The sequence below is a fragment of the Neocloeon triangulifer genome, unplaced genomic scaffold, assembly GCF_031216515.1.
Source record: "Neocloeon triangulifer isolate White Clay Creek 2 clone unplaced genomic scaffold, ASM3121651v1 ptg000011l, whole genome shotgun sequence".
Lineage (NCBI taxonomy): Eukaryota > Metazoa > Arthropoda > Insecta > Ephemeroptera > Baetidae > Neocloeon > Neocloeon triangulifer.
The window spans coordinates 3,552,909-3,573,838 of NW_026775553.1; the positions used below are offsets into that span (position 1 = coordinate 3,552,909).

The 20,930-nt window shown below is 38.1% G+C and overlaps 6 protein-coding genes and 1 long non-coding RNA gene across 10 annotated transcripts in view; 2 read left to right on the top strand and 5 right to left on the bottom strand.

Annotated features, from left to right (window-relative positions):
- Window positions 1-290: 290 nt before the first annotated feature.
- Window positions 291-2,357, bottom strand: LOC132195857 (uncharacterized). Of its 2 annotated transcripts, none has more exons than XR_009441697.1 (3): window positions 2,201-2,357; window positions 1,642-2,131; window positions 291-855 (listed from the first exon to the last, which is right to left on the bottom strand). It is a non-coding gene; the product is annotated as an uncharacterized LOC132195857 (long non-coding RNA). The 2 variants fall into 2 exon arrangements; XR_009441696.1 differs by having other exon boundaries at window positions 1,642-2,118; window positions 2,201-2,356.
- A 222-nt stretch (window positions 2,358-2,579) lies between these two features.
- Window positions 2,580-5,278, top strand: LOC132195850 (RNA polymerase II subunit A C-terminal domain phosphatase). The gene is made up of 8 exons (XM_059618100.1): window positions 2,580-2,902; window positions 2,956-3,103; window positions 3,175-3,300; window positions 3,372-3,616; window positions 3,681-3,862; window positions 3,933-4,447; window positions 4,498-4,678; window positions 4,751-5,278. The coding sequence occupies exons 2-8, from the start codon at window positions 2,966-2,968 to the stop codon at window positions 5,194-5,196; spliced, it is 1,833 nt and encodes a 610-aa protein (XP_059474083.1). The 5' UTR covers window positions 2,580-2,902; window positions 2,956-2,965; the 3' UTR covers window positions 5,197-5,278.
- Window positions 4,804-8,147, bottom strand: LOC132195846 (translation factor GUF1 homolog, mitochondrial). Its single transcript, XM_059618096.1, has 12 exons — window positions 7,988-8,147; window positions 7,524-7,758; window positions 7,218-7,454; window positions 6,997-7,157; window positions 6,673-6,941; window positions 6,511-6,617; window positions 6,189-6,449; window positions 5,999-6,136; window positions 5,730-5,944; window positions 5,547-5,675; window positions 5,405-5,488; window positions 4,804-5,343 (listed from the first exon to the last, which is right to left on the bottom strand). Exons 2-12 carry the CDS (start codon window positions 7,720-7,722, stop codon window positions 5,218-5,220), a joined length of 1,926 nt encoding a protein of 641 aa, XP_059474079.1. The 5' UTR covers window positions 7,723-7,758; window positions 7,988-8,147; the 3' UTR covers window positions 4,804-5,217.
- A 217-nt stretch (window positions 8,148-8,364) lies between these two features.
- On the top strand, window positions 8,365-9,082 carry LOC132195856 (uncharacterized). Its single transcript, XM_059618107.1, has 3 exons — window positions 8,365-8,544; window positions 8,693-8,850; window positions 8,912-9,082. Exons 1-3 carry the CDS (start codon window positions 8,502-8,504, stop codon window positions 8,966-8,968), a joined length of 258 nt encoding a protein of 85 aa, XP_059474090.1. The 5' UTR covers window positions 8,365-8,501; the 3' UTR covers window positions 8,969-9,082.
- A 227-nt stretch (window positions 9,083-9,309) lies between these two features.
- LOC132195853 (actin-binding protein IPP) lies at window positions 9,310-12,794 on the bottom strand. The gene is made up of 8 exons (XM_059618103.1): window positions 12,301-12,794; window positions 12,105-12,249; window positions 11,739-12,043; window positions 11,407-11,682; window positions 10,662-10,883; window positions 10,346-10,538; window positions 10,074-10,294; window positions 9,310-9,886 (listed from the first exon to the last, which is right to left on the bottom strand). The coding sequence occupies exons 1-8, from the start codon at window positions 12,475-12,477 to the stop codon at window positions 9,656-9,658; spliced, it is 1,770 nt and encodes a 589-aa protein (XP_059474086.1). The 5' UTR covers window positions 12,478-12,794; the 3' UTR covers window positions 9,310-9,655.
- Window positions 12,795-12,944: 150 nt separating this feature from the next.
- Window positions 12,945-14,383, bottom strand: LOC132195855 (NADH-quinone oxidoreductase subunit B 2-like). Its single transcript, XM_059618106.1, has 6 exons — window positions 14,243-14,383; window positions 13,890-13,994; window positions 13,724-13,833; window positions 13,451-13,642; window positions 13,162-13,285; window positions 12,945-13,102 (listed from the first exon to the last, which is right to left on the bottom strand). The coding sequence occupies exons 1-6, from the start codon at window positions 14,253-14,255 to the stop codon at window positions 13,005-13,007; spliced, it is 642 nt and encodes a 213-aa protein (XP_059474089.1). The 5' UTR covers window positions 14,256-14,383; the 3' UTR covers window positions 12,945-13,004.
- Window positions 14,384-14,790: 407 nt separating this feature from the next.
- Window positions 14,791-20,930, bottom strand: part of LOC132195869 (insulin gene enhancer protein isl-1) — a 42,832-nt gene continuing 36,692 nt past the window's right edge. For 2 of the 3 annotated variants that reach the window (XM_059618139.1, XM_059618141.1), the window contains 3 exons: window positions 20,001-20,207; window positions 16,678-16,963; window positions 14,791-16,184 (listed from right to left, as the gene is read on the bottom strand). In XM_059618139.1, the coding sequence (XP_059474122.1) occupies window positions 16,805-16,963; window positions 20,001-20,207 (366 nt within the window). In that variant the 3' untranslated portion in view covers window positions 14,791-16,184; window positions 16,678-16,804. The remainder of the gene's footprint in view (window positions 16,185-16,677; window positions 16,964-20,000; window positions 20,208-20,930) is intronic. The other variant, XM_059618140.1, reaches the window with a different exon arrangement.

Consider the following 20,930-nt stretch of genomic DNA (forward strand, 5'->3'; position numbering starts at 1 on the left):
AAATTTTAATTTTTTAAGAGATAGATATCTTAAGTTTTAAATGAAAGGAATTGAATAAATTGAAAAAATATAAATTTTAAAAGCCAAAATGATTTTAGGGGGAAAATTCCGGAAAATTCATATTCTATTTTTAGTTTCAAATCATATATTATATTGTTTGTTCAAATATTTTTGACCTCTTCTACACTGCACTTAAGATAGCTATCTTAAGACAAAAATTGGCTTGAGACACCGGTGGAGAGTGACTTAAAGCGTTTAAGGTTTATATTTAAAAAATAAAAAATAATAACAAGAAAGCTGTTTGTAGTATATTTAAAAACAACGCAGAAATTTTGGACTAAAGATCAGTCAGTCCGTGTCACTGCTGGAGCTTCCAGAGTCCGAGTCCTCAGGCCTAGAGATTGTCAACACAGTCGATTCTTCCACGTAGCCAGCCTGTCGTGGTTTTGTTTTGCCAAACCGTATCTTCACTGCTCCCTGGTCGCGCATGAGTATTTTAACGACCGTGTGTCTGTGTTGACAACAGCCAACTTGATAACGGCCTTCTTCATGGACTTCATCTGCTTCTCCGAATAGTCCCCGCCGTGAAGTGTTGCGATGTCAAGGACTCTGATCGGGGATGGCCATTTCACAACGTCCACCTCTTTTCCGGTCTTCAGGGAGAGGTGTTTGGCCATCCAACTGGTAATCTTCATGGAGCCGCGACAAACGCGTCTAGAAGGTTGTAAGCGTGCCATGAGTTTTGTGTTTATGTTGGTCCACGAAGTTCCACTGTCGGGAAACGTCTGTGTCTCCCGCCGGCGTGGTGGGCCGGAATCAGATCGTCGAAGTCCTGCTCATTGACCTTTACAATAGCTGAAAGATAAAAAGATTGTTGGTCGATCATCGCGTTCACTTTTCAAATTGGTCGATCATTGCGTTCACTTTTCAAAAATTCTTTGGAAGAGAAAAGTGAACGCGATCGACCAAAAGAATTTTTAAGACGTTGACCCAAAGAATTTTTGAAAAGTGAATTCTTTTGGTCGATCGCGTTCACTTTTCAAATATTCGGCCACGTTAACGTCTTAAAAATTCTTTTGGTCGATTGCGTTCACTTTTCAAAATTTCTTCCAAAGACTTTTAGAAAAGTGAACACGATCGACCAAAAGAATTTAAAAAAAAAGTGAAAAAGGGTGCCGGTCACTTTTCAAAAATTCTTTGGAAGAATATTTTGAAAAGTGAACGCGATCGACCAAAAGAATTTGCCGCAATATTCTTCCTATTTACCATTTTTAAAAATTCTTTTGGTTGAATGCTTTTCAAAATTTCTTCAAAAGAATTTTTGAAAAGTGACCGGCACCCTTTTAAAGAATTTTTAAAAAAGGTGAACCCTTGTTCAAAAATTTTTTGGCCAATCATCGCGTTCACTTTGCTAAAATTCTTTGGTTTTAAAAAGTGAAAGCAAAGTGCAAGCAAAAGAATGTTAAGACGTTAAGTTAAAGAATTTTTTTACAAAAGTGAACGCCATCGACCAAAAGAATTTTTGAAAAAGAAGGAAGAATTTCAAAAATTCTTTTGGTGAAAATTTTAAAAAGTGAACGCGAATATGTGAAAAGTGAACGCGATTTTTAAAACGCTCGCATGTTAACTTAAATTACATACCTGCTTTCGCAGCCGTCAGGACTCTCTTGCTAACGATGGCGCAAGGAGCTGCATTGGTCTTGTTTCGGTCGGCTCATGTTGGACGAATGATGAAATAAACCAAACTCTATGATATTTATACTTTTGCAACAATAGATTCCTAGACCTTCCTCAGCAAGGCGCCCAGTGCCAAAAGAAAAAGTAATTGTTGCTTCAACAGAAAAATATATTTAGAGATGATTATAAATTAACTATTTAAAAAATTATGATATATTATTTTTAATAAATAAAAGTTAAATTTGAATTTTTTATGGTTTAGTAAATAGAATTTAATATTTTCTTTCAGTGTTGCATTGATTTTAATTTTGAGCATGCCCGCAAAAGAGAAAAAAATTCCAGCAGTTGCAAATCAAAAATGACAGGCAGGAGGCAGGTCGACGAAGAGGGCAGTGGGCAGCTCAAAGTCGGAGATTTGAAAATCAGCAAACAGCAGCAAATCTGCAGAATATAACTTTTACACAATTTCGAATCAGAATAAATATCCTGAAATGTTAATATAATCATTAAGTTTTATAATTACCACACCAACAAGGGAAAAGGACGCACTGCCCGCACTGGGACGGCCGCCGGCAGTCTCAGACGGCCCGCCGACCAAAAGTCGGCCGGTTGGTCGGCCGTCGGCCGCTTTTCTCTGGACACGTTTTCTTGTAGGCGTGGCCCACCTATGGAGTATGGGTTATGGACACATGGACATGTAAAAAGGATCAATAAATATTTCAGCTCTTGAAAAAAATATATAATTTTATAATAAATACAGAATAATAATTTATTTGTTTATATAATTTCATAATAATTATATTTAATTTTTCAGCACATTTTAGTTTTTTATAAATTGTTAAGTATCTTGAGTTTATGCAAACTCCTCTATATGCTCTCCTTATGGCTCTCTAGCGCTCCCAGCCAGCGCGGCCAGCTGCTCAATTTGGAGCTCACTGCTCGGAGCCTTGATGGGGGCGCAGAAATATTTGGAAACATAAACAAAAACAGAAATGGTGACACAAAAAGTGACTTTTGCCGGTACAAAATCGAAGGAAAGCTACAAGCTGATTCAGTGGAAGGTGAAGCCTGGAGATTAGGTCTCCAGTGGCAAAATCATCCTGCATTATTCTAAGGCTTCAGAGGAGCAGGAGGCGTCTGGAGACGATGTTGAAAAACTCAAAGCCACCAAAGTCGGCACTGTGGTCAAAATTCTCATCAAAGAGGGAGACCTCTTTAAGCTTGGGTATTTCGGCAGTTTTAATTCTACGTAAAGATAATTTACTTCACAAATTTCAGAGATGAAATCATGGAAATGGAAATGTGTTCTCACCCTACGGTGATGCGCGACCTGTGTGCCGAGTGTGGAGCAGACTTAAGCAACGAACAACAGACAGCTTCCGTGCCGATGGTCCATTCAGTTCCTGATCTCAAAGTCAGCGTTGAGGTAAGAAATTGATTTTTTTTTCAATTACCCAGAAAATTAATGTATTAATTTCCACATAAAAAATAATCCAGCGAGCACAGCAACTTGGAAAGGTGGATGAGAAGAGGCTGCTCAAAGACAGAAAGCTGGTATTACTGGTCGATTTGGACCAAACTTTGATTCACACAACTAACGACAATGTACCTCCAAATTTAAAGGTATCTCATTTGAACACTTTTTTTTTAACTGAAATTGAATTTTGTGTTATATTTTTAATTCAAACTTTTAGGATGTGCATCACTTTCAACTGTACGGGCCACACTCTCCGTGGTACCACACTCGACTGAGGCCTCTGACAGCCAAATTCCTGGAGAGCATGTTCAGCCTCTTTGAACTGCACATTTGCACCTTTGGCGCAAGACTTTACGCACACACAATTGCTAAAATGCTTGATACTGATGAACGGCTTTTCTCTCACCGCATATTGTCTCGAGACGAGTGTTTTGACCCTCACTCGAAAACAGCAAATCTCTCGTGAGATTTATAGTTACAAATTGATTATGGTCCTTATCATTTTGTTTTTTATGATTACGAAAAGGGCACTTTTTCCCTGTGGTGATCACATGGTGTGCATCATTGATGACCGAGAGGATGTTTGGAATTTTGCGTCTAATGTGGTAGCCGTCAAGCCATACCACTTCTTCCAACACACTGGAGACATTAATGCTCCTCCTGGTTTAGATAAACACGAGCAAGACGGATCTGGTTGTGTCCCTGAAGGTAAAAAAAAAAATTGATAAATTTTAGTATTGAGAAGGTCAAAATTTAATTATTGGTTTTTAATTTTAAGTACTGGTTGATAAAAACACAAAGTCTACAGAAGATCCCAAGCTATCTGAGAAATCGGAAGAGAAAACTTCTGAAATCAAAGAGCTTAAATCTTCTGAAGACGTTAAAGATGAAGAGAAAGGCGTTGGAGAAATTGAAAAAGAAGAGAAGGAAAAAGAAGAGAAGGAAAAAGAAGAATGTAAGATTGAAGATGAGAAAAGTAAGGGAGACGGCTCAGAGACCAAACTGGACAGGGTGGCAAATGAGGAGAAAGTCGAAAAAATTGAAATTGACGACCCTGATGACTACCTTATTTATTTAGAGGAGATTTTAAAATCAGTCCACGCAGCTTTCTACAAGGAGTACGATGAGACTGGTCAAGTACCTGTCATGCGAGACGTGATCCCAAAAATCAGAAGCAAAGTGCTGGAAGGTCAGCGAATTGTGTTCAGTGGTGTGGTGCCTACCCACGTATCAGTCAACAACAGCCGCTACGCACAAATGGCCCGAAAATTAGGAGCCACTGTTGCTGAACAGGTGAGGAAGCATCAAATTTAGCAAGAAAGCGATTCATGGTGGGATTTTAGGTTGTTGCAGGAGAGACAACTCATTTGGTAGCGGCAAGACACGGAACAGCCAAGGTCAACGAGGCGCGTAGAGCAGGATCAGGCATTCAAGTGGTGTCACCAGAGTGGCTTGTGTGTTGTTCAGAGAGATGGGAGAGAGTTGACGAGAGACTTTTTCCTATACCAAAGTCACCAAAAAGAGGTGGGTTTTATTTTTAGTAAATTAAAGCCTTTTAATCCATGTACCTTCTTGTTGTAATTTTTTTTTTTTTAGTTTTGCCTGAAAGACACTTGAGACTGAGCAGCAGTATGGCTGAGTCTTACAACCCTCTTCTGGTCCTTTCGTCCGACGACCTGAAGTCCATGGACCAGGAGGTGGACGACATTTGCAACGAAACAGACGATGAGTCGGCTATGGATCGTGACTCGGACACCGACGACCAAGACGAAGAGACGCTGGGTGAGGACTCGTTGAAAAATGACTTCAATTCGTTTGTGGACGACTTCAAGACGGACGACGAGGAGAGTCAAGACGATGTTTCTAGAAGTCGGAAGAGGTCAAGTCAAGCAGGCGAAGAGGAAGAGCCGAAGCTGAAGTTACCAAAAGACTCTAATGACTCGCTTAACGGCACTTACGACACAGACTCTGAAAGTAGTGAAGTGGAAGGGGACCTGAGTGAAATGGGACTGGCACTTGAAAGGGAGTTTCTCTCTGACTAGGAAATAAATTTTAAGTCTGTTTCAAAACTTCAAAGCTTTTATAAATGTGTCTCTTGGCACGTCTAAATTTCCAGCTAGCCTCAACTTCTTCTTGCCTTCTGCTTGTCTCGCCAAAAGTTTATTCCTCCTCGTCACATCTCCTCCATACTGAAATATTTTTTATGAAAAATAAATTTTAAGTTGGAAAATTTGAAAATTCACTGCTTACCAGTTTGGCTGTGACGTCTTTTCTGTACGGCTTCAAATCTTCTCTAGCAAGAACTTTACTTCCAACAGATGCTTGGATTGCGACCTAATCAATAACAAGCTTATAAATATTTTCACTGATTCCTATTATACTTGATTTTTACCAAAAATTGTTGCCTTGGAATGATATCCAAAAGTTTTCTGCACAAGTCTTTACCAAACTGTTGGGCCCTCTTGTAATGTGCTACATTGCTTAATTCGTCTATTACTATGCCATTCAGCAAAATATCAATCTGGAAAAAAGTTGATACTAAATATTTGCACTAGAAGAGTATCATAAAATATACCTTTACAAGACTAGCAGCTTCATAACCGTGGTCCTCATAGTCAAAACTGGCAAATCCTGATGTAACTGACTTAAGCCGGTCGTGGAAATCAATCACAATTTCACTCAAAGGCAATATGAACTGGAGCACCACTCGAGACTGGTCCAAATTTTTTGAGTTTAATTGTCGGCCTCTTTTATCCACACACAGAGAAATCACCTGACCCAAATAAGCATCTGAAGAAAATGACATTTTAATATATTTAAAAGAGTTGAGAAATAATTTATCACCAGGGGTAATAATGGTGCCCAATACCATTGGCTCATAGTACTCCTCAACAATTGTTGAGTGCGGAAAGAGCGCAGGGTTATTAAATTCAATTTCTTTGCCATATTGTTTTATGAGCTTAGCAATAGGTTTGATTTTGGCTGCAAAAGAGTTTGAAAGTAAATTATTATAGAAAATGAAATAAAATCATACCTTTAAAGGTAACTGAGGGTGCAGAGAGAACGGCCAGTGCGCCGTACTCTTGCTCGAGTCGCTGGGAGAAAACATCCAAGTGAAGGAGCCCCAGGAAACCCAGTCGCCATCCTTGACCCAAGGCTGGGCTCGAGCAGATGGCAACCGAAACGCTGGGATCGGTTAAGGTCAGTTTTTCAATGGCACCCTTCAGGTTTTGGTGCTGGGCTTGGTCCATTGGATACACACCAGCATATACCATGGGTTTAATTGGCTTAAAGCCTAATTAAAAAAATATATTTTTTACAGGAGAATGTGGGTTTAAAAAAAAAATGCTACTGACCTTTTAGCGGTTCAACGTTTGAACCTTTGAGTTTAAGAGTATCCCCAGAATGGGCATCTTTGATGCTTTTCATATTGCACATAATGAACCCTACATTTCCAGCCTTTCTGCAAAATAATGCTTCTATCTTTAAATCTTTCATTCGACTCTTTAAACTCTTACAAAGCTGAAACCGGTTGTTCTCCAGGCCGTAGAATTCCTAAATGCCTAACTTCGTAGCTGATGTTTGTATGGACGGAGGTAATAGTCTGTCCGGGCTTGATGCTCCCGTCAGCCACGTAGACAAGTACAATCACTCCCTTGTACCTGTCGTACCAACTGTCAAAAATCAGCCCTCGGAACTCAGCATTAATAACGGCAGGAGGCGGTGGAATTCTATCAACAATTGCGTCCATCAGTTCAGATACTCCGTGACCAGTCTTGGCTGATATCTTAATACAAATAATTTAAAAGAGAATTTAATTTATTTATAAATTTTAGCGTTACTCTAAGAATATCTGTTTTAGGGATGTTGAAGATCACATTCATTTGGTCGGAAATTGCCTCCGGATCTGCATTTTTCAGATCGATTTTGTTAAGGACAGGAATTATTTTCAATCCTTGACTGACTGCCAGATCGTAATTGGCCACCGTTTGTGCCTGGACCTCTGCAATTATTTTAAAATTTATAGCAGTAAAAAATTTAAGTTCAAATAATTTCAGTCAACCTTGATTGGCATCGACAAGCAGAACAACACCTTGGCAAGCACTCAGTGAGCGCGAAACCTCGTAAGAAAAATCAACATGACCAGGAGTGTCGATTAAATTCAACATTAATCGTTTGCCAGGGGACTTTTTTGAAATATACTCCAAGGTGGCTGTTTGTGCTTTTACTGTGATCCCGCGCTCTCTTTCAACCTGCAACTTATCCAGAACCTGGGCCCCAGAGTTTGGCAGAATAGCTCCTGTAATATTGAGGATGGGGAATTAAAAAAAAAAATAAAAATCTTGTGCGAGATTGGAAGAATTCGAACCGGTCATTTCGAGGATTCGGTCTGCAAGAGTAGATTTTCCGTGGTCCACGTGAGCAACTATGCTGAAGTTACGAATATCTTCTGGCGGGATGTTGAGGAACGCGCTGTCATCAAATTTTTTGCTAAAAACTCTGCATAATAATGTGATGTTGGCCTTTGGAGAACACAGCACAAGTTTCTTCAGCTCACGGACAAACATTTTGATATTTATTTATTATCAAATAAACAAATTTTTCTGTAACAAATGCAAAATAACATTAATGACATTATAGTATGTTTAATAGTCTACACAATTCGGAGATATATATATTAAAAAAAAATTATCTATGGTAATACAGTAAATATATGCACCGATATGTATGTGACACCCGGTCTTAAATATGTTTTGCTCTATCATATTGTATAATAGTAAGTGTGTATGTAACAAATTTGGAAATATAACAATAATCAAATTGAATACGAACATTTTTGATCGATCAAGACAAACAAAATATCACTGTCCATTCTTCTTTCAGTTCTTTCTGATTCCTGAACAAAAGCAAAGAGGAGGGTTGAAAATTTAATCATTAAATGTAAACATTGTAAACAAATAAAGTTCAAATTCGAGGATCATCGTCATCATCGAAAAGGGTCGATTTTCAACTGTTTTCTTCCGCACCAACATGAGGAAAAATATATTTTAATCGTGTATCGCTATAATCACGTTTTAATTTTTTTTAAATAATTTTAAATTTTTTAACTATTTTTTAATAGCACTGAAATTTATAAAGTACTTATTTTATCGATGCATTCACAAAATAAGCTGAAACTAATTATAGGTTGATTTTTGTTAAGTTTTACAAACTGCCTTCTGGCCATTCTCTTCTCATTCAGCAGCTGCTTCCGGCTAGTTGCAAAAAATCGAATTTTCTGCTTCTCTGTCCTTGTCCTCTACAATTTCGAGGCTGTAACATCAAGTGCACGACCAATTTTTGCAAAATGCTGTCCCGCATCGTCCGACCTGCAGCCAGGAATGTTTTGGGTACGTCCTTATTGCTCTCGAGTCGTTTTTCAGCCTAATAAGGAGCTATGAAAATTTACCTTCGCTGGAAAAACATGACTGCTCCATAATGATTTGACTGAACACCGTGATGGGTTTTGCATTAAAATTTGTCCTAATTTGCTTGCAGCGAGGCAGTATCACTCTCCCTCGAACCAGAAGCTTCCCACCATGAACGACCTGCCTGTCCCTCAGGGTTCTTGGCAGCAACATCACGCCAGCCTCCAGAGGAGGTACAACACCCACTTGGCTGTTGGAGTTACCTTCTGCCTGTTCTCCTTCTTTGTTGTAATTGATAAATTTTAAAATTTGCTTCAATTTACGTGCTAAATAAAAATTTTTCTTACAGGCCAAGCAATCAGGCCTGTTCTTCTTCAACTGGGGACCTGAGCTGAAAAACAAGTAGAGGTATTCACCCTTAAAAATGTATAGAATGAATTTATGTTTTGAGACGTCCACAAAAGAGAGGATGTCTTGAATACTTGTAATTAATACGCAATAAATCCATTAATCAAGTCCACACATTAGCTATTAATTTGTTGCAGACCCATAGATCTAATTAAAAAGTAGTTTTTAGAAATACAAGACACATTACAAGCTATTTTATTACAAAGCAAAGCAAGTTGTGTTATATATACACAATTTTAAAAATGCATGATAATTAAAATTTCTTGATAATTTAACAGCAGATTGAATACCAATTATTACTCAAGGAAAGTTCCATTTTTTTTCAACACAGATAACAAATTTTATGAACTACAATTTCGAGTAATAACAATGACTTTTGTAAAATTAAAACCTTTAGTGACTAAAACCAATGGTCATGAGCTTTAAAAGCTTGCGAGATTTCTCTACTTCACAGCGATGTAATTATTACACTTACCTCTTCTCTTTAATTCCTTATGCCACTTTCAAAACCAAAGAAAATTAAATTGCTTGTGGATTTAAGACTAAAAGTGGAAAATCAAGTCTAATTTTCTGAATACGTCTGCGTGATATGAGTTGTTTCATTCCCGTCCCACAGATTTGATAGTCAAGTAATCAACGAAGATAATTGGCGTTTTGTTCCGTCTTTTGGGATTAAATGTTAAAACTATACAACAACCGCGCCTGCCTCACTTCGGCTCTCGGGAAGGGGTGGTCGGTCAGACCAAGTGTTAGTCAAGGGGTTGAAGCACTCGACGCTGGTCATGGTGATGCGGGCGCGATAGAAGTTGACTTCGTGCGAGTGGTCACCACCCATGACATAAAGCAGGCCATCGGCAGCCGCCACAGCAGGACTGGCACGACCTCGTTTCAGAGAAGGAACTTCAATCCATTTGTCCTGAAAATTTTAAGAAGAATCTTTTAATATCTACAAGTTAACAATTTGGTCAATTCAATGAAAAATTTAAAATCATTTATAATTACAATATTTAAAACATAGAATCTGACAACTTAACTTTTTTGATAATATACATATATTTTTGATTTATAGGAATATTTTAGAGGGTAAAACGTTAGATTCTTACCTCTAGGAAATTGTATCTTTCAACCGACTGCAACACTTCGTGCTGTCGGTTGATGCCTCCAACCACATAAAGAAAATTGTCCATCACAGCAACACCCATCTGGCTGCGCGGAACAAGCATCGGCGCCAACGTGACCCACTCGTTTGCCACAGGGTTGTAACTGATGAGGTCTGTCAAATGGCGCTTGTTGTGCAGACATCCGCCGACTATGTAAATTAGTCCTTGGGAAACAAAAATTAATTTCAAGAAATTTTGCGGTTGAAATTGCAAACCTTGATACGCAACAACACCCATGCTGAATCTAGGCGCTGGAAGCGAGCCGTCCAATGTCCATATGTTTTCCAGAGGGTCGTACCGTTCTATGCTACCTCCGATGTCTTCACCTACCCAGCCACCAATTGCGTACAGGTAACCGTGCAGTGCACAAAGGCCAAACTCGCATCTTGGGACAACCATGCTGGCAACCTGGGAGAATTTTAATTTTGAATATTGTGTTTTTCACGGCAAGATTTTTATTCAATCAATTTATATTTTAAAAAACTTAAAGAAAAGTTTCATATTGGGGAAAAAAAGTTAAAAAAGACTCACACTTGCCCAGGTGTCATCTCTAGGGTTGTAAACCTCCCCATTGGCCAAAATTTGCGAGTCTTGCTCGCCACCAACAACATAGATGAGGCCGTCAAGAGCAACAACTCCTGGCTGAATCCAACCGATTGCCATGCTGGATTTCCGAGGACACCAATGTTGTCTGAAAGTGTCAAAGCACTCTATTGAAGTATAAGTGCACTCTGACCTTGTCCATGTGCTGATCTGTAAAAAAGTTGCAGACTGATTTTGAGAATCAGGTGAGTCACAAATTAAGGATAATAAAGATAGAGTATTTATTGAACACAACTAGGTGTACAACGGGTGTCTAAAGCTAATTTGTCTTCCTAAAATTAATTTTACAATTAAGCTTGTTTCGATAATTATTACAAAGTACAAAATTAGTTAATTTTGATTTTTGCAGCCTCTCTTAGGCTTAGTTTTCGTTCATTACATTCAAGAATATGATATTGTGAACATTTCTTACCGCAGTGCTTGCATTCACAATCTATTGTCGCTTGAGAATGAAAATTCATTAAGGATAATGGAAGTGCAAAAAAAAAGGCAAATTGGCAGTGTAATTGAATCGATTAAGTTTCAAAAAGAACATATAGAGGACAAGTAAGGTATTTTAACTAAAATAAAATTTTAAATTCACCTGCCACATAATTTTAAAACTTAATTTACGTAAAAGAAGTGGAAAACCAATTTTCAGCCAGCAAAGATTGTATAAAATTATAAAATTTACTATTTCTCTCTTGGAGCCGCCTATGACATAGATGTCCTTTTTGGCAGCAATGCGCGGTGAAACGCTGAGCGGAACCAGACTGCCCCGTTTTGAGACCAGGTCGTTCCGGACGCTCTTCAAGGCCACTTTTAAACTGACGTCTACACACTCTGCAATTGCCCTCTCAAGCAACGACGACGGCAACAGTGGCAGGCGGATAGGCTTCAGGATTTCAAAGACATAGCGCCGCCTTTGTATCACGTCATGGCTAAACCACCGCATTGCAGCTTCAAACACCTATTTCAGAACAACTCTTAAGATTTAGAAAAACTCAATAGATTATTAGATTTTACTTGGAATTCGCTGTCTACTTTGAGAAATTCACTAGAAAGGAAAAAGCAGAGCTGCTCTTTTGGAAGCTCAAGAAATTCTTCCTCGCAACAGACGAGCGGGAAGTGGTCCTGGACATATTTGGTCGATGCTGCAATCAGTTCTCTGCAGTTGTGCACTTCTGAAAATCTGTAAATGCCGACGGCGTTCGTGGGATCAAGTTCCGACTTCATGAACTGTGTGCACACAGTGACTACGTCCTTCAGCTGGATCATGTCGGCCGCAGCCATCACGTCCTGAACGTTGTCTCTGGTAATTCGAACATCACCTTTTGATTCAAAATATGTCATTTTAACTCAATTCGAAACTATTAAAAAATAATAATAAACCAGTGTAAATAAAGTCGATGAGGATTTTCAAGATGTATCCGTTGATTGAATGGAGAACAATATGAGGTTGGCGTTCTTCGATAAGGCCTCTGCTGAACATGGCTTCAAAGTAAGGCGTGCTGGCTGACAGGACGACCCTGTGGGCCTGAAGATTTAAACTTTTAAATTGTGATTGTTAAAATGAACAGTGCCACACCTTGATTGTGATTCCATCTCCGGCGGAAACCTCGACGTCGCAGAATGCAGAGTTCTGCCGCAGCTTGTTCAGGTTCTGCAGAATTCTCGCTTGGTGCTCGTGGGTGGTGGTTCTGCAATTTCTGCACGGGACCGCTGCTGCCTGCTGCTGGTCAGAGGCCTCCCTCATCGGGGGCATCTTGTGGGTACGGGACACTAACGGCGGTGGGGCTGAGATCAAGCCTCTTTAAGTCTCACATCAGAAACAGCATGCCTTCTACAATAGCCCAAAATCGGATTCAAACTTGATATCTGCAGTCCTCCGAGGTCTGCAGAAGGTTTGTCAGGGTTCAAAGTTTGTTCTGTTAGCTCTCAGCTGAAAGTGACAGGAGAGAGCTACAGGATCATACAGGATGGTCCGCCCCTTTTGCTCTTGACTTCCTCCCTAGATGGCACTGAATACAGACTTAATATATATGCAGCAGGTCGAATTCAGTCTTTAAATTTTTTTTAAATACATAATAAAATTAAAAAACCAAATTGGACAAATTAAAATTTCGGTGAGAAAAATACTAAAATGAAAATATATTTTGAATACGAAAATTTGCACAAAGTAAAAGAATTAAACATTATTTTACCAAAGGATTTGGAAGCTAAAATTTCAAATTGAGTTCATTGTTTTATTTACATTAAGAGCCAACAAATAGTATCTAACAGTATTTTAGTTTACTTTCTGTACCACATTTGTAGAGTTTTCATACGCTTCACCTTCTTCTGAAGCTGCAAGACTCCGTACAAAAGTGCCTCTGCAGTTGGAGGGCAGCCTAAGATGTAAAAATTAGTAACTCGATACATGTATGCTGCATTTGAATTATTTTCATACCTGGCACATAAATATCCACTGGGATAATTCTGTCACATCCTCTCACAACTGAGTAGGAGTAGTGGTAATATCCACCTCCGTTGGCACAGCTGCCCATAGAAATGACCCAGCGAGGGTCAGGCATCTGTAAGTTATTGATAACTTTATCTAATTTTCCTTGAAAAACACAACATTTATTGTGAACGCACTTAAAAAAACTTTCAAAATAAGCCTTTTTATATTCAACATCTGATATAATTAAATAATTTAGTTCTAGCTAATACGATTTTTTTTGTAGATTAGTTTGTACCTGATCGTAAACCTTGCGGAGTGCTGGGGCCATTTTATTGGTCAAAGTTCCGGCCACAATGATGACATCAGCCTGGCGAGGAGATGCTCTGAAGACAACTCCGAAACGATCCATGTCGTATCTGGGGGCAGCGATGTGCATCATTTCCACAGCACAGCATGCCAGGCCAAAGGTGAGAGGCCACAAAGAGCCCTGAAAGAAATTATAAAATAAAAATAAAATAATTTTCAAATACTTTTGATATAATAAAACTTCAGAAATAATGGTTTTTACCTTTCTGCCCCAGTTGAGGAGGTCGTCAAGTCGAGCAAGTGCATACTCAGCCCAGTTGTTGGTGTTTTGGAATGGGGAGTACGGGTGTTTCTCCTGTGGCTTCACTGGTGCTGAAATTTAGAATAAGTTAAAGAAGAATGCCAAAAGTGCATGAAATATAATTTACCAGGCTGCGAGGAGGACTGGAGAGTCTGCTGAACGGCTGGCAGGTAGGAGCCCTTGAGGACTGGCGCCAAGCCCGGCGACTTCAGGGCGAGAACCGACCGCCTCACTTAAATTTGAAAGAGTTTTACATGCCAGGGCCAAATGCGTAGTTTGAGCGATGTTTACAATTTTGGGGGTTACATAATGGAAACAAATTTTGAAGGGGTGGATTAAAATGATAGAATTTGAGCAAAATATTGGCAAAATTCTTTAGTTTGCCTGAAGATTTGAACTGAAAATACCATCTCGTGGTTATGTTTTGCTGTTTTGCAAATTTCAGACGGGCGATAAATTGGAAAATCTTGAAATACTTACAGGCGAGACTCATTTTTCTGAAGATGAAAATAATCGACTGGGCTAACGAAGGAGGCGTGGCACATTCTTGAGAGGTGGGAGGGAGGAATAATCCGCGCGAAATTTGAATTTACGTACTTTTTCCGTGTAAATTCAAATTTCGCGGATGAATCTTTCCAGCGATTTAATGGTGGATTTTGCGCACCCTAATAGTTTATTTTTGGCAAAAATAACGTGCAAGATCGAATCACAAGAGGGCGACAAACGAAAAGGTTCCACTAAAACAGTGGCGCCTGTTTGAAAATATAAGTGAAGAAGGCAGCACCTGAAATTTTTACGCATAATAATATAGACTGATAGGATGCTATATTAATTAAAATTATAGCTTACAAATTTTGTAATAATTTTGAAGATTCCTATATTACATATTAAATTTTTCACTCTTAATTTATTAGGAATGTTTTAATATACCATTGCATCCCATTGCGATGTGTCCTTTTTTCCTTTCCAATTATTTGTATTAAAAGCGATTATTGGGTAAAATTTAATTAAAAAAAGCCAGGTTTATTTTACTCTCATTCTTTGGTATTCAACTACAGATTTTTTTTTTATTAAACTTCCAAGACATATTTCTTTCAAATGAAAGAAGTGACACAACAATTATGCAGCGCGGTTACTTGTTAGTATTTTCGCAGTAACATGTGCACAACATCTTCCTCTCGCCTCATTTAATTAATATCGTCCCAAAATCATATTGGAGAAAATAAGTGCCCATCGAGAGTGGTGTAAAATTTATACAACAAAAAATGTACAGCTTCAGAAATTACACAAATTTGAAAGCAGGTACCCCAATTGAAGAAATATAAGTTTGTTTAAGTTAAAAATAAATAATAATCACGATTACTCTTTTTTAACAGACGAGAACTAATAATTATTATACAAACATGTGATTCCATATTATTTTACATCATGTTTTTGCAGTTAAAAATAATAACGACAGTATTATTAATTTCCAGTTGGTTATAATTTCATCCGTCATTGGAAAATTGCATCATGAAAAACACTAGTCGCCTATGAATACGATTTGAAAAGTTGTGATAGCGATTTTTCAAAATTAATTAACAGAGTGGCTTCAATTTTTTAATAATAACATGTCCGACTTTTGAATTAAAAAGTTACTCTTTTAACGGTAAAACTTTTCATCACAAAAGATAGTGCCACTTTGTTTTTTTACATTGACAATGAATTCCAATCGTGTAGTAATTAAAATCATTCACTTTTGTCTTAATTTTGAGACATTTAAGGAGTTTATGTTGTGTAAGTGTTTTTTTTCTTCACAATTCAACGATCCACAATGTGAGTCGTCTAAAAACGTTTCTAGTTCTCATCAATGCAATGCATAAATCTCGCATGGTCCTTAGCTGTAGGTCGCTTAATACACAAGGTTTTAAAACCTAAACGGGAATTGTACAATAAAAGAGTTTTCAAATAATGCGCGAGCGCTTTTCTCGGTTTAAACATCCGACACGTGTAATTTTTCTTATCATTTTTTGAACAATGAATTAATTCTTGTCTGCTCGCGATTATTTTTCTGCACGGAGAGTAATTTAATATATAATTATTAGTAATTAATTATGCATAGGGTTTTATCACAAATCACAATTCTCAATGCACCGTCCACTTGCGAAGAACAATCATCGTCAACTAGAACACGCGCAAAGTGCCAAAGTTCATTTTAATGCAAAAGTATTTAGGTGTGTGAAGGTGGTGGGGTGAGTGCCCTCTTGTTAAATATGTGCACCGAGTTTTTCTTCTTCAGGGGAAGGGATGGACAGGGTTGGTTATAACGCAGGGCGCCCTTTCTTCTGCACTTTTTCAGCCTCACTCGATTGACAATCAAAGTTTCCGATCTGAATAGGGTTGGAAAGAAGGAGCTGCTTGTTTCAGGAAAAAATCCAGTACTCTGGAAACAAAATTAAAAAGAGATTGATTAGTGCGAGGGAGAAATTTTAATTTACAAAATTTATCAAAATGACCACAATTAATTTGAGAATTAGACAGCAAACAAGGATAAATTTAAACTTATTAATAACTTATATTACAATTAAATTAATTTCCTATAGGTGGTTTGAATATAAGTCAACTTTTCTTTATTATTTAGATAAAAAAAATGAATCAGTTGAATAACCGCAGCTTTAAAGATTTGATTACGCAACATCTGAATTAAAAGAAGGAAAAAAACTTTGGAAATGGCAAGGTTAATTCACACATAAGGCAAAATTTAGCAAAGAATCAGTTTAGAGTAAAATTTAAACATCTTCTCAATATTTGTATTACCCAAATTAATTTAATTATTAGATTTCAAAAATTATTAAACTCATTAAAATTACTTTCAACATCACATTAATTCTTGATTGCATTTCTCCTTATCAGTTTCAAGATAAAATTGCACTTACATTTGTGAACGTGGTAGCGCAAGTCGATGGGGAAGTCAGGGTCGATCAGAATAAGAGGGTCCTGCCCGGTGGGGTTGGGTGCGAAGCGGGCTCGGCTGACTGGCAAGGACGATGGCACTGTGAGTTATCAGGGACTGGGCGCGTCGTGGTGCAGACTTTCATCACTCTCAAGGTACGTCACGTAAGAATCCGTCGAGTCCGGGTGGCCCAGGTCGGCAGGGCCGGCGCCCATATCATGGCTAGGCGGCGGCGGGGCCGGCGGACCGTGCAAGTCGTACCCGTGCATCTGCAAGCGCAACAACAAATGCTAGTAAATATTAATTCAACATTTGAACTGGAAGAAAGAACTGAAAGAAAAAAATTTATTAAAAACAATAGGATTTTGTGACTCTATCCAAGAAGAAATTAAAATTTTATTTGAATTTATAAACCTTAAAAACATTATCTTGAAATGGGTATTTCTGTCTACTGAGCTTTGTCCACATGTATCAGGCTTTCAAAATTCTATAGATTTTTAATTATTTGTCCAATTTATTAGCATTGTTAATTGAAAAAAAAAAATAATAAAATAAATACAAATTCATATTTCAAGTTTTAATTTCCTAATCTGCTCTTCAAATCAGTAAGTCGAGATTTGACTGTTTCTAGATGCAAATATATTTGCTGCGGGCCACGCGTCTGGCGTCCTCAGCCTCAGTGGGTGGTGAGAGGACACTCGTGCGGCATGGCATGCCAATAATACCGCGCCGCCAAACCCAACCGGCATTTCTCTCTCAATAATTTACGATGAAATATCACAATAAAACGGCCGCGCGCATAAAAGTGTGTGTCCGTCTCCGATGGATAATATTCTTTATTTTCTTCTCGGTCCTTTCGGCGCGGCGGCGAGAGAAAAGGCATAAAAAACAACTTGGTTATTTCTTCTTTTCCAGCAGCACCAGCATCGCGCAGAGAGATGAAAAATAGCGAGAGGCGTTTGATGTGGACCGCTCACTCAGGTAAAAGTGTCACGTCCCGCGCGACTGCTGCCGCCTGATTATACACTCTTGCGTATGCATAAATAAAATAGGGGAGTTATTTAGCCGCGAGACCTTTGCGTATGTATTGGGACAGGTTTTATTTAGGTGTCTCGCGCATATAGTGAGAGCAGGCAATGATATTTTTGTTTGAAATCTCCGGCAATAAACCACGGCATTTTCTCCAATCAGGTTTCGCGTCGTCTTGAGAAATAATTACACAATCCTGTTTTAATTAACATTTAAATCACTTTAATTAAGGAGTTAATTTAAATTTAAGTGAACCTCTTGAGATATAAAAATAAAAATAAATTTAAATATTTTATTAACAGGAACATAACATTAAAAATAATTAAGAAGGTTTTTTTTTTATAAAAAATTTAACCAGTTCCCAAATTTAGTTTAAAGACTATTTTTTTTTAAATACAAATAAATTGATTTTAAATGTACTTCCTCATTTACTTAAAGAATGGTTTGTTATAAATCCAAATAATTTATTTGGACCAAATGAAACAGTTTTAATGTTTGAGCACTGAGGCTTTTAAATTTTATCAAGTTACAAAATCTAACTGAGGTGTCTCCGTTTCTCTCAATAAAGCAAAGTTTAGTCTCAGGAGACGGGGCAAAATTGCCAGGGTTTGAATAGATCACGTGAAACAAGTTTAAGCAATTTCTCTTGATAGAGTTGTGTAGATCAAATTGTACCAAACTTTGGCTACTTTAAATTCAAAACACTCAAGTAGTTGTATTCATGAACGGATAAATTTAAATTCTAACAAATTATTAATTTATGAATCGCACTGATTGTGAGCAGAATTGAACATATTTATCAGTGGCTTTGAGCGGTGTATTTTTAAAACAAATTAAAGAACAGACCGTGAAGAATTTGCCGAAATTTGAAACTTGGTTTGAGAATAAAAAAGAATTAAGGATGGAGCGCTTTGATTTACAGAGACGGGCAGCAAAGGGCAAATTCTAGCAAACACATGCAGCAGCCCGGCGACTTGCGTTGAGTCTCGTGACAGCAAAAAGATTCCACTCGGCACTTAAATAAAACAGCACGGTGGCGCAGCAGCAGCCAATATCCACACACGACGTTGAAAAAGCGTCAGCCCGCGTTAAAAGTTAAAAGGGTTGCCGTGCTCTCGTATAATTTTCTGACACCGTGTACTACACAAGCGTTGAAATGATTTAAATGGTCGCGCGCCCGCTCTCGTTCCATATAAAAAAACGAATTGTTTACGTTCGCTGCTGAGCCCCGCGTCAAACCGCGTTCCAAGTGACGGACGGGCGCCGAAAAATGGGGGGAATCCGCCAACAACCGGGCCAAACCAGAATTTTCTAGCAACAAGTTAATGAAAATATCGGAAGAAATAAAAAGTTTAAAAAGATACTAAAGCGCAGTAAGAAAAAAAAGGTAAAAAAGTACAAATTTGACAATAGCTTTTCGATATTAAATTTATTTATAAGTTAAGTTGTTTAAATAAATGTATTTAATAAAATTATATATTTCTCATTTAGCTTATTTTTAAAAACACATTAAATATTATTTAATTATTTGTTCTAAAAATTTAAAAATCAATTAAATTGACTCTCAAGAAGTAAAAATTATTTAGCAAACTTCTTGAGTAAATAAATAATTTTTCTTTTCGTTTTTGGCCGCAGTTGTGGTTTTCCCTGGGCCATCAAGCAGCAGCTCTTTGGAGCGCATCTGTCTCATCCCTCAGCATGTGGATGGAGAGCGGTCGTTTGACTGCGTGGGTGGATGTGTTTATAGGACGAGCATCTGCATTTGGGCCCTCGTTGTGTGTGTACATTCGCTTTTATGTGTTTTCTTATGCACTAGGCGTGCTGAGTGAGCCGCTAATGAGCGCGTCCTGATTGATCGCCTGTGTATTTTCGTGGCAATCACCGGTGATGGCCCCCGGTAAACAGTTTGGTCAACCGCAAAATGAAACATCAACATTGCACTCGGGCGGCCGGCCCCGAAAAATAATAATTTTTACTCTGACGTTGCTGTTTGGTTTACTTTTCGCGCGGCAAAATAAACAACAAATCAACAGTGACAGGTGTTTAAAAAAAAAATCATGTTATGTTTGAAAGCCAGACAGATTCAAAATGGAAAAAGTCAGATTTGAAAGTTTCTAATTTTGGGTGTGCAATAAAAATAACCAGTTCTTAAAATAGTTTATATGGTTTTAATAATATCTTTTTTTAATTTTATCATTTGAATATTTCTCCAAGGCTTGATTGAGATCAAATAGGATTGAAAATATGAAAACGTATAAAAAGGTTAAGTGAACTGACCTGGTTGACGAGCTGTTGGAAGGGCGGCGCCGTCGGGTCGAGCCTGTCGAGGTCGGTGTGCAGGGCAAAGTCGGACAGGGCTTTCCACGGCGGTTGATATGACTGCACCTCGATCGGGTTCATGCCGAGCGGACTCTCGTGCCGCACTGGACTCGAGGCCACCATTGGAATTCCTTGCATGCCGCCGTACCCCAACTTTCGGCCATCCTGAAAGTGTAAGAAATTTAAAGTCTTAAAAGGAAACGCATCGTTTGAGCAGAAATTATGCCCAATGCAAACTACTTTCCAAAAATTGTAAAACTGTTTCAAAATCTCCAACCGTAAACAGAAAAATTGTAATTGTGTCAAAATAAATATTAATATTATACTTCGAAAAAATTGGCTCAATTTCTAGTGTAAAGCATTGCAAAGAAAATAATAATTTGAAGAGATCAGGCTTTTTAAACAAATCATAAGGACCATGGAAGGAAGATGTTATTTCTGACCTAACAATAAGAGTCACACTATTTTAGTAAATAATAAAAAATAAATAATTAGAATATATTAATATTTATTATTAGTTAATTATTATGACTTGGACTTGGACACAATCAAACACCTGTTTTATCAAAATGATTTAAGTAGGGAGATATTTTTGAACTATTAAAAATGTTTTCACGCGCAAGAGTCATCCATGGAAAAATCGAAGCAGATGCGCTGAGCTTTTATGTCATAATAATAATCATTGACTGCAGCAGCCGCTCCGTAAATAATGGTAATGATAATAAAAGAAAGCACGCGGTGCAACACAGCAAGTTGATCATGTAGTTGTGCGTGTGTGTGCGGTTCACCCCCTCATTATTTGGGGGCTCGCCGAGTCCCCCGGGAGCCCGTAGCTCACTCTCACGTGGTGGCTGCTGTAAAATTCACCGCACACTGCGCCTTATGGGA

What these genes read in the sequence shown, in the direction of transcription:
- LOC132195855 (XM_059618106.1), bottom strand. An exon ending in CCAGTCCTCCTCGCAGCCTG is followed by an intron (nt 13,834 to 13,889) that starts GTAAATTATATT and finishes TCTAAATTTCAG; the next exon opens with CACCAGTGAAGCCACAGGAG. An exon ending in AGTGGATATTTATGTGCCAG is followed by an intron (nt 13,103 to 13,161) that starts GTATGAAAATAA and finishes TTTACATCTTAG; the next exon opens with GCTGCCCTCCAACTGCAGAG.
- LOC132195850 (XM_059618100.1), top strand. Translation starts at nt 2,966, where the DNA reads ATGGAAATGGAAATGTGTTCTCACCCTACGGTGATGCGCGACCTGTGT. An exon ending in GAGCCACTGTTGCTGAACAG is followed by an intron (nt 4,448 to 4,497) that starts GTGAGGAAGCAT and finishes GTGGGATTTTAG; the next exon opens with GTTGTTGCAGGAGAGACAAC. An exon ending in ACCAAAGTCACCAAAAAGAG is followed by an intron (nt 4,679 to 4,750) that starts GTGGGTTTTATT and finishes TTTTTTTTTTAG; the next exon opens with TTTTGCCTGAAAGACACTTG.
- LOC132195856 (XM_059618107.1), top strand. Translation starts at nt 8,502, where the DNA reads ATGCTGTCCCGCATCGTCCGACCTGCAGCCAGGAATGTTTTGG. An exon ending in TGCAGCCAGGAATGTTTTGG is followed by an intron (nt 8,545 to 8,692) that starts GTACGTCCTTAT and finishes ATTTGCTTGCAG; the next exon opens with CGAGGCAGTATCACTCTCCC. An exon ending in GCCTGTTCTCCTTCTTTGTT is followed by an intron (nt 8,851 to 8,911) that starts GTAATTGATAAA and finishes TTTTTCTTACAG; the next exon opens with GCCAAGCAATCAGGCCTGTT.
- LOC132195846 (XM_059618096.1), bottom strand. Translation starts at nt 7,722, where the DNA reads ATGTTTGTCCGTGAGCTGAAGAAACTTGTGCTGTGTTCTCCAAAGGCC. An exon ending in GAACAACCGGTTTCAGCTTT is followed by an intron (nt 6,618 to 6,672) that starts GTAAGAGTTTAA and finishes ATTATTTTGCAG; the next exon opens with AAAGGCTGGAAATGTAGGGT. An exon ending in GGGCACCATTATTACCCCTG is followed by an intron (nt 5,945 to 5,998) that starts GTGATAAATTAT and finishes CATTTTCTTCAG; the next exon opens with ATGCTTATTTGGGTCAGGTG.
- LOC132195853 (XM_059618103.1), bottom strand. Translation starts at nt 12,477, where the DNA reads ATGCCCCCGATGAGGGAGGCCTCTGACCAGCAGCAGGCAGCAGCGGTC. An exon ending in GAGATGGAATCACAATCAAG is followed by an intron (nt 12,250 to 12,300) that starts GTGTGGCACTGT and finishes TTAAATCTTCAG; the next exon opens with GCCCACAGGGTCGTCCTGTC. An exon ending in CATCGACTTTATTTACACTG is followed by an intron (nt 12,044 to 12,104) that starts GTTTATTATTAT and finishes TTGAATCAAAAG; the next exon opens with GTGATGTTCGAATTACCAGA.